The sequence below is a fragment of the Otolemur garnettii genome, unplaced genomic scaffold (genome assembly GCF_000181295.1).
Source record: "Otolemur garnettii isolate 467f Iridium unplaced genomic scaffold, OtoGar3 scaffold00005, whole genome shotgun sequence".
Lineage (NCBI taxonomy): Eukaryota > Metazoa > Chordata > Mammalia > Primates > Galagidae > Otolemur > Otolemur garnettii.
In genome coordinates this window covers 13,170,555-13,190,258 of record NW_003852400.1, presented here as the reverse complement: position 1 = coordinate 13,190,258, position 19,704 = coordinate 13,170,555, and the positions used below count along the sequence as shown (strand labels likewise).

The following is a 19,704-nucleotide window of genomic DNA, read 5'->3' as shown; positions in this document are numbered from 1 at the left end:
TTGAGGACTTATTAGCTCTTGTTATATTTTTCCTGCTAATTAGAGTCAAGAGTAAATATTGTATTGAGCTATGAATTTCTGAGTTTTTGACATTAAATATATATACTTGATTGAAAAATTTCTCTTTTATTTGTATTTGTGACATGATATTATTTTATTTTTTTGTTGTTTATTTCTTTTGAGACAGAGTTTCACTTTGTCACCCTGGGTAGAATGCTGTGGCATCCTCAAATTCCTCACAGCAACCTCAAATTCCTCAAACTCAAGCAATTCTCTTGCCTCAACCTTGCAAGTAACTGGGACTACAGGGGCCTGTTACAACACCCATATATTTTTTAGGGACAAGGATCTTGCTCTTGCTCATGCTGGTCTTGAACTCATGAACTCAAGCAATCCACCGGCGCTGGCCTTCAGGTGTGAGTCACCACGCCTGGCTCTGTGACATGATGTTTTAATTTTAAATATTCTATGAAATTTGAAAAAAGAGAAATTCCTAATCACTTGAAGAGAGTTAAGAAAATAATTGTTAAAATAGAGTGAAACTTCTGGAGAATTCCATTCTCAACTCTTTCTGAGGAGGTTTATTCTACCATGACATTGCTGTTTTGAAAATGAACTGGATATTTATAACACTAAGCTTTTTTATAGATCAATAAAAAAAATTACCATAGCAAAGCTTTGGAAAATTAAAATAAATCTGATTTTCACTCCAAGTATGAATTTGAAAGGACTCATAACTGAAAATTATGAGTCTCACAATGAGGGATTATGTAGAGCATTTACAGTTGAAAGGTAGCCAAATAAGAATAAACCTGAGATTTAAAAGTTTGGATGTGGGGGGAAATGTGACAGTGTAAAATTGCCACACTCTTCTCCACATCCTGTCCAGGCAAGAAGTAGATCTGATGATGTAATAGGCTTTATTTGTTTCTAATTTATGATGCCCTATGTGATATAGTTTGATTTATTATTGACATAGATAATATTCTGTCGGATCTAATGAACAGGATGATCTCCAGCATTCCATTGGAGAAGAATAAATGAAAATTTGATTTGTGTTGTTATTCTTTCCAATTTGGACCTGCATTTGCACGAAAAGAGGTTAGGACTGGATATTTCACCCAGGAAAGAATAATGATAACACCTGTAAATTTGCAGCAGTTTTCTGCGGGGATTTTAGGTCAGACCCCTATTTTTTTTAGATGCTTTGTATTATCCAAGCAGTTGGCAGTGGCTACAAAGTATACAGAAGTGGAGATTAATTGGCATTTGTGCACAGGTGGAGGTAAGGTATCTTGGTAACCAAAACCTTTTGATATGATCTTAAGCCTCACAAAAGCTATTGGAAATCAGGTGGGGCCCATTTCAGAAAGGGAATTTTCCTAAAGTTAAATCAAGGAAGAATCAACATGCCTTGCTTTGGACAAAAAGCTGTAGCCAAAACATTTCTAAAAAATGTAGGAAGAAGCTTTGAAGAACCCCTGTAGAGTGGATCTTAAGATAATAAGTCCTAACAAAAAGCCCTGGGAAGTCTGAGATAGGGGGAAAAAGAGGGATTTAGGGAGAAGGGAGGAATAGAAAGGAGACTGACTGATGGTCTTCAAACTGGTAACAACATAGCTTGTCAGAGAACACACCAGAGATCTGACTATAGGCAAGAAATCTCAGAATGATATAACTGCCAGTTCCTGAAGGAAAAAGTCACTCAGGTGAGGCAAGAATTTGTGCTGAATAAGCTGAAATGGCAGGGGAAGGTGACTGGCTTTGGTCTGGATCATTTTTAGATTCTCTGCTGAGGAATTTTATTCCTTAGACTGAAATTTGATGTTCTCTAAAGTTGATTTTTTTTTTTACTCCATGTATTTCTTTCTTTAGTAGCCTTAAGATTTTTATTTAAAAAAAATTCACTTAAGTATTTTTCTTTAAAAGGTATAGAAAACCTTCTTTTAGCCATGCAGCCTTTCGTGAGAGAAGCTGACAGCTCTGCCCAGTTTAGGATCTCTGGCGATAAATGCCGTATTTCAAGAGTACGGGATCTTGTTCACTTAGCAGTCAAGCACTGAGGAAGTCTGTGTTGCCTAATCCTAAATTTATTAGATTCAGTATGACTAAACACTCCCTTCCTTTTTGAGATGAACAGGAAGAATGTTGACCATTAGGTCAAATGTTTCTGCAGGATGAATGAACAATTGTATTAAGGGACACTAAGAAAGAGATACAAATAATTTTTGTTTTAGAACAAAATCTTATTTCACGTAGGATCAGGGAATACCTAGTTCTTAACCCTCCTTTTAAATCGGGCCATATCTGTGTGAGAATGAGGGAGATTCATTGTTGCTGGGCTCTACTCTGTCACTAAGAACAAATTGGTTACTGAGAGGTGTCCAACCTTTTATTTTCTCTGCCACACATTAGAAAAATAAGAGTGGTCTCGGGCCATACATTGAATACAAGCACTAACTTATGAAAGCTGATTGTCAAAAAAAAAAAAAAAAAAAAAAAAAAAAAATATATATATATATATATATATCTGTGATATCCTAAACCACAGATAAGCAAAAAAAATCCTCACAAAATTAGCACACAGCCCACAGGCCACAGTGACACCCGTGGATTATTTGGAACTTAACCTTTCTAGACTTTATTGAATTGATAACATGTGAGTGAAACAAGATTACTAAGATTTTAAAGTGCTAATTGTTTTATGCTGTATTTCTGTTGTTCTCAAATGTTACACACCACATGCTGCCGAAGATAAGTGAATGATAGTTTATTAGATATGTACTAAATTGTAACAAAATGAAACTACAAGGGTTAATGCTAGCAACTCATTTGGCTTCTCTACACTTGTTGAAAGATGCAGAAAATTGAAGAATCCTTTTTGGCTTGCTAAAGGAATGGATAAGCTCGTTCCATTCTACTACCAGACACACTGAATTGTCTGCACTTTAAGACCTTTCATTGTCCTTTGTCCCAAGTAGATGGGTAGTTCTTCCCCACTAGACTGCATGTCCCATCAGGGCAGAGTTGTGTCAAACTTGTTAGTGTCTTTTCAGCATATGCAAAGTAACTGGTGCTCTCCAATGAGTCAGTCATTACCTGCAAAAGTCACATTTTAGGAGAGTAGTCATTCATTTTTTTTCTTTTCTCTTTTTTTTGGTAGAGACACATTCTTCCTTTATCACCCTCAGTAGAGTGCCATGGCATCACACAGCTCACAGCAACCTCCACCTCGTGGGCTTAGGAGATTCTCATGCCTCAGCCTCCTGAGTAGCTGGAGCTACAGTCGCCTGCCACAATGCCCGGCTATTTTTTTGTTGCAGTTTGGCCGGGGCCGAGTTTGAACTCGCCACCCTCAGTATATGGGGCCAGCACCCTACTCACTGAGCCACAGGCATCACCAGTAGTGACTCATTTTTTGATGATACAAATGAAAAATGATTTTAATTTATGGTTTTTGACTACATAAGGAAAGCATCCAGTTTTCCATATGTTTTTTGGCAAAAGCTCTAGAGATGTTAGTGACGACTATGCATGCACTCTTCAGAAATGTGTGAAAATTGTGTATTGTTTATAGGAACTGGGATCCTCTGGACCAGTTGCCTATAGGGGTTTATTGACGGTGGGTCAAGAACTCCTTCTCTGTGTCATCCTTCCATCAAAGTCCACCATGTGCAATTTTCACTACATTCAAATAAGTAGAATAAGTGAAAAATAATATCTGCCTAACAAATTGGAATATTGTGACCTAGTTGTACACTCACATTAACCTAAAATAAGAAAAATTATGATAATATTTTGGCTTCATTAATTTTTTAAATAATCAGATTGTATATTTTTCAAGGGTATGCTACTAGAAAAAAAAAGGAAAGTGTGATTGAGTGAGATTACAAACTGGGAAAAAGGAAATAGAGAATGCAGTGCTAAAAGGAACATTAGAAAGTGTGATTATAGTGCATTAGGTCAAAGAGTTAAGTTGATAGAACAAAGTCTTTTAGGATCTAGAGATCCCAAGAAGGGCTGAGACTGGTTACCAAGCACAGAGCAGGTGTCCTCTGAATGTCATGTGTAATGCAGCTCACTAAGCCTTCTGCCGAGGGAACAAAATAAAGTTCCAGTTCAAAGGCTTACAAACTATGGACAATCACCTACTTGAGAAATCCAGTTCAGGTGAAAACAAAGAATAGAGCTCTGAATTGTGTTGCAGAAATACTGGTCTTCAGTTTTCATGAGTTTGCACCCAGAAGAGCCAGCGTCCACTTCTGATTCCTGAAATCCAGGCATCTTAGCTTGAGGTGTTAAAAAGACAGGCTCTGGAATTACCTTTTTTTTTTGTTTCTGGGTTTTGGTTGATTATTCTGTGAAAACAAAAAAGACTTTGCTTGGTTTGGCAGAAATGCAAGAAAGATAAGCTGATTGGGGAAGAGGGAACCTGTTCCAATATCTGTCTCGAGGTCTTTTCATAATACGTGGGTCAGCCTGAAAAATTTTCATATGTAATGCCTAAGTCTAATTATTTAGTTTGGCTGCATGCTTTAATCCTTTTGATGCTAGCATTGTCACAAGGCAACATTAAATCACTTGGAATGATAACACCCTCGGTTATTTTTGCAGCTGTTTTTCCTTGTCAAGTTTGTTTGAAACTAAACCCAAAAGAATTGGTTATGGCGAAGGAAAAGAAAGCAAATGACTATATCAACTTTATATTTATTTTCCTTACTATATAAGTAAAGAAACCACAACAAAAAAATGAAATACATAGTTCTTAAACATCTCTCTCCTCTCCTTGCCACAATTCAGAGGCTACAAAAGTTGAGTAACTTCTGGACAATCTTCCTCATCCCTTGTCCCGGATCTCATCCATCCTGAGCACTCTAGCCAGACATGCCTTTGTAACAGTCAGTTACGGTCTTTGTCAGTTTTCTGAATTAAAAACATGGAGTGACTCCTTGTCACCTATGTATTAACCAACCTCCCCAGCCTGCCACATTATCTCTCTTCATCTAGATGCTGCCTTTATGTCTAGTTTTACTTCTCAATGCCATGTGTATTTTTTGTAGTCTAGCATATATAACATTTCTTCAATCGTATAAACATCTATTAAGTGCTTTGTTGTCTCAGATTCTTAGTTATAAGGTGGAGATTCAATGATAAGTAAGACATGGTTTTTGCTCTGAAGGAGCTCACACTCCAGAGTAGGAGACAGATTAAAAGTGCAGTGTGTTAAGGCTACAGGTGATGACAGGTGCATTGTGGCATCTCTTCTGCCTGGAATGTACTCTCCTTTATATATTTTCTGTCAAAATTCTATTGTCCTTAAAGACTGTGCTCAAATATCACCTCTTCTTAGAAGGAGATACACAATTACTTAAAATATTTAACACTTTGCACAGATTTCTATCAGAATTTATTTCACATGTTGTTTTTTATATACATATTAGTTTCAACACCAATTTGTGAGCTCCTTACACACAAGGCTCCCTAATCCCAGAAGCAGAATGTGATGCTTCACGCTTAGTGCACAATAAATTCTAATAAATATTTGTGGAATGAATAGAATTTCAATATTATTCCACTATCATAAAAAAATAGAGATGTTCTCATCTTCCTAATTCTGATTTAATGGAAGATGAGATAATATATTTTTAAAATGTAACCTTTTTGGCATAAAGCAGAGTTTAATAACCATATCCAAAGTAATAATATTTTCCTATCTATCAGACATTGCTCTAAGAATTTTATATCCACTGCTTACTTTGATCACCATGAGAACTATATGAGTTGAGAAATATTATGATTTTCTTTTTATATATTTTGTATAGACTTTAATAAAAGCACACCATTATCACATAATAGCTGATAGCTACATATCTCTTACTAAGTGCTAGGCACTATTTTAACACTGATCATATATTAACTCATTTATTTTTCACAGCATTGAAGCTTATTACACAGTTTATATTATTATCCTCATTTTATATGTGAGGAAACTGAGACACAGGTGAAGTGTCTTGTTTTTGGTTACATAGCCAGTCAATTTTGAGGCCAGGAGATGACGGGGTAGCCTGGACCTACAGTTTGTACTTCTATTCATTATGCTAAGTAATGTTTCACTTTGTAGAAAACAAGGCAATGCATGATTCAAAATAATTGATTATTATCTAGAGGCACTTGAAATAACAAGGATTTAGATCATATAAACTACTTTCCTCTACTAGTTGAATCAAAATATACTTCTGGGAATCACCTCCTGTATTTTTATTTTGCTTATTTCAATCTTGGCTAAGTAAGAGAAATCCCTTTATAAATAGAGAATTGCCTAATTGAATTAAGGTTTGTGTGTAGTGCATTCTCTTGTTAAGGTTTTAGATTGTATCTGTTTCAGCTTTTCTCCTGGTTGCACTATTCTATTCTCAGTTCAACTTTATGATCCCTATGGCAAGTTTATTGGGTATTAGCCCTGTAAAAATAAGCTAACTGCATTTGGAGCTGCTAAAAAATATGATACCATTGAGTCTTTTGTCCGAAAAGCAATTAAAGTCATATTTAGATTAAATAAAAAATAATGAGTATAGAGTTCAGACTTCCATACAGTGCACACAAAGTATGACCAATAAATATTAATAAGATATTTGTGTATGGGAAAGCCATACTCATGATTTCAGGGAGTATCATATTTTCTTTAGCATTCTGCCTTTTGCTTTGTCAAAACTAAGGCAGGACTCTAGCTTAGAAACTAAGGGAAATAACATTTATTCATTGTAAAATAAAAAAAAAATTGAAGAGAATGATCAAAATATGGAATAACAATAAAGTCCATAGCTGATGAGTTTATAACCTTTAAATTTAAGATACTCAAATATTCACTTTACAGATATTGGAATGACCAAGTATCTTGTTGCCTATGTATAAGACATTACCTCCTTTTTACCTTTCTCATCAGTCAATAATGAATTACTTTAAAATAATGACTTGGTTCCAAAGTCTTATAACATACGATGGATTTTAATATACTGATGAATTATATTATTACCTTATTGGTATTTGGTACTCTGGGATTATAAAAAATGAGATGGTATTGTAAGAACTTGGGATAAAATCAATTGAAAATATTTGAGTTCCTTATACTTCATAGGAGTCTGCACATATCACAACTAAAGGCAACAAAGAACTGGGACCTACAGAGATGTGTCAAGGAGAAACGGAGACTATGAACTCTGATTCAATTATCAACTTCGTCAGCACATAATTTTGACTTTAGGGCATGCTACTTGACCTTGACGGGATTAAATGTCTTAATTTGTGAAACTACGAGTTTGCATTAGTTAATTTTGAAGCTTTAAAATTCTGATTCCATTGCTAGTTCAGAGTCAGAGCTCTTGCGGAATCCATTTGCTTGGATTCTGCTTCTTTGTTTGCATCTTCTTAAGCATGCGTTTAACAGAAATAGTCTAATCCTCCCAACACAAGTGTCAATCTAAATATGGTCAAATAAGAAAGGGAAAAGCAAGCCAAAGGCAGGAGACAATATTTGCAGAAGACATATTTGATAAAAAAAGATTGTTATCTAAAACATACAAAGACTATTAAAATTCAACAACAAAAGAAAAACCTCAGTTTTTAAAAAATGAGTCAAAACCTTTATCAGACATCTCACCAAATAAGATATGTAGATGGCGAAAATAAGTGTATGGAAAGTGTTCCACATCATATGTCGTAATAGAAATACCAATCGAAAAAGAAGTACCTGTGACAACACTGAATGTTAATAAGGGTATGGAGCAGGGGTCCTCAAACTTTTCAAATAGGGGGCCAGTTCACTATCCCTCAGACCATTGAAGGGCCAGACCGCGGGCTCTGGGACGAGTCGGCTGCTAAGCAGGACAGGCAGTGGTGGCAAAAACACCCGGCGGGCCTGATAAATGTCCTAAGCGGGTCGCATGTAGCCCACAGGCTGTAGTTGGAGGACGCCTGGTATGGAGCAACAGGAACTCTCCTTCATTTCTGATAGGGATATGAAATAGTATAGATGGTGAGAAAGGCAGTTTGGAGGTCTTATATAAACCTAAGCATGAGATCCAGCAATCATGCTTCTTAATATTTACCCAAAGAAGATGAAATCTGTGCCCATGTGAAAACCTGTACACAGAGGTCATAACAGCTTTATTCATAATTACCAAAACTTGGAAGCAACCAAGATGTCCTTCAGTCAGTGAATGTATAATTGTATTTGGGTACTTCGAGATAATGAAATATTAGTCAGCACTAAAAATAAATGAGCTACCGAGCCATGAAGACATAAAGAAAACTTAAATGCTTATTACTAAGTGATAGAAATCAATCTGAAAATACTTCATGCTGTATAAATTCAAAGGCATGACATTGTGTAACAGGCAAACCTATGGAGACATCAGGAAATTTGGGGCAGTGAAACTGCTCTATACGATGCTATGATGGTAGATACATGTCCTTATACCTTAGTCGAAACCCCCAAAATTTGCAGCACAAAGAGTAAGCCCTAATGTAAATGATGGACTTGGGGTGATGATTTGTCAATATAGAGTCAATGATCATGATGAATGAACCACTGAGGTAGGGGATGCTGGCAATGGGGGAGGCTATGAGTTTATCAGAGCAGGTGGAATATGGGAAATCTATTTCCCCATCAATTTTGATATGAATATAAACCACTCCAGAAAATGAAGATTATTTTTTAAAAAGGTAGGAGAGTGTGCTGAGACATTTATGACACATTTATGACACACTGTGATGTTTACTTTACGTATAGTAACAAATTTCTTTCTTTCTTTACTTATTTATTTGCATATTTTGAGACAGTCTCACTCTGTTGCCCTGGGTAGAATGCTGTGCTATCGTAGCTCACAGTAACCTCAAACTCTTGGGCTAGAACAATCCTCTTGCCTCAGCCTCTTGAGTAACTGAGACTACTCATAAAGGCCACTATGCCAAGCTAAATTTTCTATTTTTATTTATTTATTTATTTAGTAGAGACGGGTTCTTGCTCTTGCTCTAGCTGGTCTCAAGCTGCTGAGCTCAAGCAATCCACCTGCCTCAGACTCCCAGGGAGCTAGTATTACAGGTGTGAGCCACCATGCCCGACCTATATGAATTAATTTTATAAATTTAGTAATATTACTATAGGTGTATGCTTTAAATTATAATTTAAGAATGTGCACATATCATTTAAAAATATTTTTAATATTATTTGTCATACATTAAATACTGTGTTCATAAGGTACAAATATAATACATCTGTTTCTAAATGAGTATGTGTTAAGAACTGTAAGACTGAATTGGTGCCCTTATACTGTGCATGTGGTACAGGCACTTACAAAGTGGGACAGTATGTATATTGTGGCAAGCAACTACTTCACTTATTAAGACTTTCTTCTTCCTTTCCTTACTTCTTTTTCTTTCCAATAGACTTGCTGCTTTCCAACAGCTGTGTTCCCTTTCTGGGCTCATCAGAAGGACTGGACTTCCAAACCCTTCTGTTAGATGAGGAGAGGGGCAAGCTGCTTCTGGGAGCCAAGGACCACATCTTTCTGCTCAGTCTGGTTGACTTAAACAAAAATTTTAAGAAGGTCAGTTCATTGATATATACAGTTGATTGTATTCATATATTTTCACCTGTGTTCTGTTTTAAGTGACCTAAAATTATGTGTCTAAAAGGAGCGTATTAAAAGAACACTTTGCCTCTGACATACATTTTGGATTTTTGTGGATTTAAGTTCATGTGCATGCTCGGCATGGAGAGTAAGTGAGCATAATGTTCACATATGAAAATATGAATGAAAAACTCCCAACATTAGTGAATATGTACTAGGCTATATAAGAAAAACACAAAGCTTTGAATTGAGCAACTGACAAGTGACTTTATTAGGTTTCAATTAACATTTAACCATAACTTCAACTGTAGTTTGACTGTGGTGATGTCCTAATACCATACTGTTTAGACTGTTTTATCCACACTTTTATTCACATCTGAACAAATTTCTTTTATGACCCAATCAATCACTCTCAGCCTGTGAAGATTAATAATGCCGTTCATCAACACTATTAGAACAATGTTACCGCTAAAAATAAATATATGTGAGTTATGTAAAATCCAAAGGCAGTTACTACTACCCTTCATTTTTAACTAGAAGTGGGAAATTGGGAGGATTTTATCAATTATTATCTAGTTAGTACTTTAGCAGATATCAATATGTATGCAAGTTGAGATAGGTACCAAGATTGGTAGTGATTGAGGGACTGCTGAGAATACATAATCAATGACCTATCTGGATCAATGAAGTACCTTCTGTTGTTATTTTTCTTTTGACTTTCTTCTTAAGAAGCATTGATAAAGATACATGAGGAGCTATTACAAGGTTTCAGGTCAATCATTGCCAGTATTGAATTCTTCCTATCCATCAAGAGTTGTTTATCAGTCATTCAAAGACCTTGGACCATGAAGCTTTCTATAGCATTCATCTATAATGGCCAATTTAACTTAACGTTAATTGTGAGATGTATTTAAAAATCAAATATCAGATGCTCAGTTATTAGTATTGTTTGTTCTTAGAGCATTAATCTGCATAGGCAAAATATTTATCTTCATGCATGTTAGTATTACTAAATCCCTGCATTGAAACAATAGATTTTGCCTTTGAATCATTCATTTTTAAGTGCTTCTTCCACATTGTTTTGAGTCTCACCAGAGAAAAGGAGTTATTTGTTATGAATACTGAAAATTAAAGGCTCGGCGCCTGTGGCTCAAGTGGCTAGGGCACCAGCCACATACACCTAGGGTGGTGGGTTCGAATCCAGCCTGGGCCCGCCAAAACAACAATGACGGCTGCAACCAAAAAATGGCCAGGCGCTGTGGTGGACGCCTGTGGTCCCAGCTACTTGGGAGGCTGAGGCAGGAGACTCGCTTGAGCCCAGGGGTTGGAGGTTGCTGTGAGCTGTGATGCCACAGCACTCTACCCAGGGAGATAGCTTGAGACTCTGTCTCAAAAAAAAAGAAAGAAAGAAAGAAAGAAAATTAAATAAGGAAATAATCTTTGAACACAAATGTTATTTGCATGCATTTCTTGTAATCTGTGGTTCTACAACAAAAAGTGAGGGCTTAACATAGTGCCAGTAATTGTTCTCAGCTCAACAGTTAGAAACTCATGAGATTATCTTTTATTTATTTATTTATTTATTTATTTATTTATTTTTGCACTTGTTTTGGCTGGGGCTGGGTTTGAGCCCTCTACCTCCAGCCTATGGGGCCGGCTCCCTACTCCTTTGAGCGAGATTATCTTTTTAAAGGTTCCTCTGTCACCTGGATAATGTTTAGGATAAATGAGCAGTTGATTATGTACTGGAATTTGAAAAGTTTAGTTTCAATTCTAACATTATAGGTCCATTTCATTTTTCTGAGCTGTGTTTTTTCTTCAGGAATTTCTTTTAAAGTGTTCATATTCGTAAGAGTCAATTGATATTATCAAGTAATATCTCAATTGTTAATAAATATCTTAGCAGGGAACAACACTTTTTATGAAAGAGGCCCAGGAAAAATCTTAATCTTTGTTTGTAGTTTGCTTTAAGAGATACTATATAGTATCAAAGGCATTTTCCCAAATATGTTACAGTTTTTGTACAACAGCAAAAGCGATTCATACTTTTAAGGGAACTTGTTCATGTTCTGTTCTCTGCCTTCAGGGATTGGAAGAAAAAGTCTATTTATCTGAACTGAATGTATTAGGTCATTGCTTAAAATAAATGCTGATAGCATAACTTCCTTCTGTGACTATTTTAAGCAAATCTCTCTTTGGCCATATTCCATGCTTGAAATGTGCTAATATTTAATAAAGTAAATGTTTATGAAATAGCAATTTCATTTAGACTTCATTGAAATACATGGTTATCTGAATACATTATAGAATTAGATATTTTCTACATAACTGATATTTCTTTATATCTCTATAAAATATATAATTCATGAGGGGATTATGTATGCAAAGGTAACAATGTCTGTTTATGTAGGTATCTGCCATTCCAATGTATATAAATCACTCCAGTGCTAAAAGGCACTCCACAGTAGCAAGTGAGTGTCAAGATGTAGTACTTCAGCGGTGTTTAGACCTACGGGGTTTGCATTGGCTCAGCGCCCTTCGGCAAAGATCCAAACTCCTCTGTGGAGAAAGCCACACATGTTGGGACTCTGAGGGGCTGAAGGGTGTCCTTTGTACCCTTTAGAGTTAAAGCAATCTACAACATATACGAGAGTTATGAGTGACTGACTGGGAATTGTTTTCCCTTGGCAGTTAAAAAAAAATCTGCTAAAAATACTTAATTGAAGTAAGCCAAATTTAGGATAAGCGTGTACTTGGAACTTTGGTAGGAACAAGGCTGTGCCTATATTATCATTCATATCTGCTGTGGGATTTAGTGTGGAATCACCAGAAATTATAGAAAAATCATTTACAAAATGAGTTAGGTAATGAATATTTAATAATATCCTTCCTGTTTTCTTTATTCTTGTTCAGACTCAATTTTGAGTCTATGGCAGTGAGTAGTGCAGGTAAACAAATATGCTTCATAATTTGATAAATGACTACAGGGTAGAAAGTCAAAACTAAATTGTTTAAAAACTTTCCACTTTCTAGAAAACAAAAATTAAGTCAACTGGGTTGGTTTCGTTTTTGTTTTTAAACTCTCTGGCACTGAGATAAGAGGGATGAGATTCTGACATGGTTTTTATTTCTTTTTCTTTGAGAGGAAGGACTATTTCTCTAAGGGCTTACTAGACCTAACAGCGAGTGTAATTGCACACCGCAAGTATGTGACACTTCACAATTTAATTAGACTTATCCAAAGTTGTTGCACAGGCCTCTCTTCTGCTGGGGCATAGCCAGTGGGCTCCTCTCTGTGATATATTCTGGGCTGAAAATGCATGTGACTTTGACATACCCTTCTTCCAGCACCAGGTCAAATGGAGCAATTGAACCAGTCAGAAATGATCACATTCTCAGGAAAGAACGTGGATCTGCACTACAACACTAATGTAGATTGAGTTCCTCAAAAGCCAACTCTGAGATGCAGACTAGCTTGTGAAATATTTGTTCTAAGGGAGTGCTCTTGGGATCAACCCTGTGGGAGGAAAGTTAGGAGACGGTATGAGGCAGAGAGAATTAAGCTGTGATCCAGTCACAGCAAAAGCCTCCGCTGTCAAGTCAAGCTGATACGGTAGCAAACATTTCAATGTATTTTTCTAGTGTGAGTGATAATACCACAATTCAACAGAGCTTATCTTTTTCTCCTATCTAATCCATTTACTGTTACCATCAGAGTTATCTTTAAAAATTAAAAGTCTGATTGTGTCTCTCCCATTTATACAACTCTGGCAGTTTTTCCTAGAAACTTGAATAAACGCCAGGCTTCTTAGCATTGACTTCTAAATCCTTTGCAGACCATTTCCAACCTATGTTTGCATTCTCAGTTCTATCTGTTCTTCCCCCTTCCCTCACTTGCATTCTTATCTGCTGCCCTTTTCCCATCCCCCTCTCCTCTTTACTCAGACTATCCTATTAATTTTTTCCAAAATAAATACTCTCAGGTTATTTTTTTTCTTTGTTCGTTTGTTTTTAATTATTTTATTCATTGACATTTTGCACGAGATAATCTTTGTTTTTGTTAAAGCTTCCTGGGAATTTACTTTCTTGCTCAGTTCACTCTTCAATCTTGAAGGCATTGAGCTAATGTTATTCTTACATCCTTTTGCTCTCTGAGGCTCCACCTCACCTGGAAAAGATTTAACTATTTTCTGTGTTTACAGGAACACTTTGTATGTTTATGTTCTTGTCAGATGTCCTAGCCAGCAGCATTATCATTATTAATTTGTGTCAATATATCCCCATTCAAATGATGGGCACAGTGTCTTATGCATACAAGACACTAAACAGTGTGTTTCTCTAATTTTTCTGATTGATGATTTGATTTTGTTATTTGTCCTCGTTTGAGTGATGAAACACTATATTACTTAAATCAATTAACATGCATTAGGATGAAAGATACCTGTCTTATGTATTATATAATGTAACAAGAATAATGTCCAGAGTTTAAGTGGCTACAGATATAAAAATATTATCTACTTGGGTGCAGTGGCTCATGCCTGTAATCTTAGCACTCTGGGAGGCCAAGACCAGTGTATTGCTTGTTCAGGCATTCTAGATCAGCTTGAGCAAGAGTGAGACCCCTGTCTCCACTAAAAGTAGAAAAACTGAGGCATGAGGATTTCTTGAGCCCAAGAGTTGGAGGTTGCTGTAAGCCAGGATGCCATGGCACTCTACCCAGGGCAACAGCTTGAGACTCAGTCTCAAAAAAAAAAAATAATTGGCCTGGTGTGGGGGCTCATGCCTTTAATCCCTGCACTTGGGAGGCTGAGGCAGGTGGATTGCCTAAGACCACAAGTTTGAAACCAGTCTGAGCCAGAGCCAGACCCCATCTCTAAAAAATAGCTGGATGTGGCAGGCACCTGTAGTCCCAGCTATTCTGGAGGCCAAGGCAAGAGACTTGCTTAAACCCAAAAGTTTGAAGATGTTGTAAGCTATGACACCACGGCACTCTACTGAGGGTGACAAAGTGAAACTGTCTCAAAAAAAAAAAAATATATATATATACACACACATATATTTAAATTTATTATCACTTAATAATGTTATCAAGGACTCAGTTTTTTGTTTTTGGGGTTGTTTTTTATTTTTTGTCTGTCTGCCATTCTTGGCGTTGGAATTAACCCTTGGTACTATGATTGATTGTTAAGCATCCTTCTTAAAAGCAAGAAAAATTTTTGCAGAGCCTTCCCTTACCATTTTACTGGCCAGAAATGTATCAACCAAATCCCAAACTTGTCTGAGGGATACAGTAACTATGATTTGTTTATGTCATTCATCTCCAGTGAAGGAAAGATTCAGGAGCTAGTTATACTGCTCGCTACACTTTGAGAGAGGGACTAGAAAACAGTCTTTCTCTAAAAGTAGCTTACGTAGAGGACCGATTTTTCTCAGTTTAGCATAGTCATCCCAAGGAAAGCATAAACTTTTTTCAACCAATCAAAAAGAGGAGCATATTTGCCTATTTGAAAAGATTTATAAAGATTAGCTAGTTCTACAAGTTAATTATATGAAAGAACTTATTATTTTTCTTTCAGGGCATTTATATCCATTTGTTATTCATTTATAAGTGATGCTTTAGACCCCTGTTTAATGTAGATTTTATAATAAGGAAAGTGTTTGATATTTGTACAATATGGTTTGAGGACCTAGTATCTGTCACTGGGGCGATACATGTGAACATTCTCTACTACAGCCAGACTTAAGTAGACCTGGCGATAATTCATATAAAACCCAGAGCCCTTTCTATGTAAACTTCAGGAGGAATATATACAAGCTGAAAGTCTCTCTCTTTCTAACTCTTTTATTAATGAAGTCATAGTTGACAGTAAAAATAATACCCAGTGTGCTCTGTTTGGTTATGTTACTTAGTTGGATTTCTGAGTTAATGAATTGTTGGGCTCCTTCCATCTGAAACTGTTACTTATTTTGGAAGCAGTTCAAATCTACATGGGTGGAATGAGTCTCCAAACCGAGCTGCAAGCAAGAAGTCACAAAGAGAATAATTCATTATAAAGTATAACTTTCAGAACCATAGTATTCAAGCATTTGTTTCTTAGTTTCCTCTCTCCCCCTTCCATTTTTCTTTTCTTCCTTTCTTCCTTTTTTTATTTCAAAACATTAATTAAGGGGGTACAAGCATTTTTGTTACCTGGATATCTTGTGTAATGTTTAACTAGGGGCTTTGGAGTGTACCCATCACCCCGAAATTGTTCATTATACCCAACAGGTAGGTTTTTCTTCCACACTCCTTCTCTTTCCCTCCCCTCTTCTTGGTTTCTCAAGTTCTTTATATCACTTTGTACTGGTGTGTGCCATCTGTTAGCTCACACTTATTAGCGAGAATGTATGCTGTTTAGTTTTCTATTCCTGATATACCTCACTTAGGTCATGCTCTCTATTTCCCTCCAAACTGCTGCAAATGGCATGGCTTCATTCCTTTTTCTGGCTGAGCAATATTCCATTGTTATATAAATACCACATTTTCTTTATTCACTCATGTATTGAAGGACACTCAGAATGATTCCACTTTTTTGTAATGGTGAACTGTGCTATAATAAACATTTGAGTGCAGGTGTCTTTTTCATAAAATAAATGACTTTGTTTCCTTTGGGTAGATACCCTGCAACAGAATTGATAGATCAAATGATAGGTCTACATTTATTTCTTTAAGAAATCTTCGTACTGTTTTTGATAGAGGTTGGACTACTTTGCAGTCCCACTAATAGTGTGTAAGTGTTCCTTTCTCTCTGCATTCACACTAGAATCTATTGGTTTTTTGACTTTTTAATAATGACATTCTGATAAGGGCAAGGTAGTTTTAATGTGTATTTCCCTGACATAATATTGAGCATTTTTTCATATGCTTGTTGGCCATTTGCCTCTCTTTTTCTGAAAAACTTCTGTTCATATATCTATTGCCCACTTTTGATGGAGTGGTTTGGGTTTTTCTTGCTGATTTGAGTTATTTAGAGATTCCGAATATGAGTACATTGTCACACGTATAGTTGTGAATATTTTCTCCCATTCTATAGGTTGTCTATAGATTCTGTTCATTAATTCCTTTGCTGTGCAGAAATTTTTATGAAAATTGGTAAATGGATAATTTACCACATTAACAGAAGCAAAACCAAAGATTGTATACGATTATCTCAATAGACGCTGACAGAAAAGCATTTGACAAAGTCTGACACCCTTTCGTGATAAAAACTTTGAACAAACTAGCCATTGAAGCAACATAACTCCTCCTCCCCATGCCTGTCTGTGCTTGGGCCTGTGATGTGGGGGAGGAGGGCTTGCCATAGGGACAGCTGGGAGGTATTTTCTCTACTGTCCCCACCTACTGCTCTTTTATTCCCTCTAAGCTTGTTAAATGCACCATACCATCCCTGCAGAGGCAAATCAGAAAAAAAAAAGGAAAGAAAGAAGAGGGGTTCAGGGAAGTGTCCTCTCTGTGACACGGTCAGATGATGTCACCTCTCAAATTTCTAGCCTTGTTAGACTTTTAAAGTTGACTCCTTATGAGCACCTTTGTGAGTTTTTGGAATTTGCCCTTTCTGGAGTTCTTTTCTTGCATTCTTTGGACAAGGGTGATTGCATTTCTCCTCTGACTGCCATGTTCTCATTTTTTATCCTGAGACAGACTGCAGTAGCACCAGGTGTTACTTTTGAAGTGTTTCACTCAATTCTCTTGAACAGGACCTGCAATGACCTCATGACATCCCATTTTTGAGCATGGCTCACATCTGTTCCATTGAAAACCATTATGTACTCTTCCCTGGACACATTCTGGAAGTGCAGGCTGATACCAATTTAGCCATTAAGGCTGTGTCAGTTTTTATTGCTGCTTATCAATCTCTCACCCTTTAGATGTCACTCTGGGATGTCCCACAGTAAGCACAGTCAAGGGGGAGCGCTTCCTGAGGTTCACAAAGCCCTTATACCTGCTCTTCACCACTGGGGTTGTAGGAGTCATGAAACAGCAGTCCTGGAAGACATACAATTTTTCCTAAGGCCAGGGAAAGGGGACTTTCTAATCTCCAGTTTCCAAGTATTTTATAGCTTGGAAATGGCTAAAATCATCTAATGATTCTTGTTCACCTACTGTGAAAGTTTGCCTCTTAAGCTGTCCCTTAATTTTTGCCGCAGTTTCAGCTTCTGCTTTAACACTCTGCTGTCCTGTCAGCTGTTAAAAAATATCTCAAAAGAATGCTGCTTTGCCTCCAAATGTCTCAGGTGAGCTCACTGGATCTCATTCTTGAAGTACTCAAGGTAGACTCGTACAAGTAAACAAATGAAGAATGCTAGTATTTTCATCGATATCATTTACTTTGGGGATATGAATAGCATCCACAATTTGTGATTTATGCTTTGTTTCCCGTGCTTTTCAGTCGTGTGTCTGATGTGTTTCGGGAAAGCTAACCTATAACAAGCAATCTACACCAAAGATGAGAGCTCACACTGGTCCACTTTCAATTTTCAAATAGTTTACTTTTATCTTGAGATAATACTTATCGTATTTATTCTTTTTTATTCAGTTAACTTAATTTTTTTATTTGGAAGTGATATATCTGAAATTAAGGTATATCTGAAATTATGTATAAAATGTTCAAGGAATTACTGCATTGGGAATCAAAAGTGAAAATGCTCTTTGATTCCATGGGTCCCAAGAAAAACCTATTACCTCAACCTCTCTTTAGAGTGTTGAGGGAAAAATCAGTGTAATATTTAAACATTTACGGTTCAAGACAAATTGCATTTGCTTTTAAAAGAAATCTTTAAAAAAAAACTGTTTAATGTAAAAAATTAAATAGACCTCTAGATGAAAAGGAAGCCTTCTAATGGGTATAACAATGAGAAAATAATTTATCAACATAATATATAAATTTCATATATAAAACAACTAAAACAACTTCATATTTTTATTAAACAACTTGAAATGACTTCATTACACCTTGCTAGAGTAACATGTAGGTCTCCAAGTCTATTTAAAAACTTTGCACTTTTGGTTATTAAAACCAGAAAATAATCATAATTTCTTAAGTGGAAACATTGATTAAAACTTACAAATAAACTTCTTAAGCTAGAATTTGCATACTGTAAGATTGAATTTTAAATCAATATGTGAAATAATTTTGGATTTACAGGTGTAAGAGTTTTTTCTTCCACCTAATAATAGTAATGCAATGTATATATTTCTCTATATTTAACATGAAATTGGGTATGTCATTATAAAATTACTCAGAATACTTGAAATTTGTCAAAGTATGCCTTTACTTTTGAGCATTTATATCACCAATATAACTAAGCTAAAAGAGTTTGTTGTTTTAGATATAACAATTTTCAATTGAATATTTAAACATTCTTATCTGCCTAACATGAAAAGGGCCTTGTTATTTCCCTTCCTTTAAGGAAGTCTCAAACAAGACAGTTTTTATCCGTAAGGATTCTGCATTTGCTCTTTTATTTTGGTTATAAGCACAAATATGTTTTGATTCCGGTTCTATTAACTTGCATTTTGTCTAATTCTCTAGCCTGTAAGTCTATTACCATAGGGGGGAAAGAATCAGAATAAATAACCTCTCGTTTAAAATCAAGTTACTGTTAAAAAAATTGCTATCCTTTGTTATTTAATACTTGAAATTAAGAAAATAGAACCACTTGAAAACCATGTGGACAATCTAATAAATTAACTTTCTGTACAAGGCACCCTGCTTAGTTTCACGGTGATTAATCTGTTCCCATTGCCTGCGGAGCACATGCTGTCTGGTAATCACAGAGGTAAAACAATCAGCTCCTTCATGATGTGCAGGCTTCCCAGCCTGGGTGCTGATGTGCAAGTCCCATCTGGTCACTGTAAGAGACGAGCAGGATGCTGTCAGACTGTTCAGCCTCCTGCCAGAATCTGACAAGAACTACTTCTTTGTCTTCAACGTCAAGGAAAACTGTCTCCAGGTCACTTTTCAATAAACAATTACCAAGTGCTTACCGTCTATATGATGCCGTGTCAATGGCTAAAAAGGTAGGAAGCAGCAGC

The 19,704-nt window shown here is 36.2% G+C and overlaps 1 protein-coding gene across 1 annotated transcript in view; it reads left to right on the top strand.

The window, feature by feature from the left end:
- Window positions 1-19,704, top strand: part of SEMA3D (semaphorin 3D) — a 124,094-nt gene that overhangs the window by 12,763 nt on the left and 91,627 nt on the right. Inside the window, exon 2 of the mRNA XM_023519160.1 lies at window positions 9,445-9,605. Coding sequence (XP_023374928.1) covers window positions 9,445-9,605 — 161 coding nt within the window. The remainder of the gene's footprint in view (window positions 1-9,444; window positions 9,606-19,704) is intronic.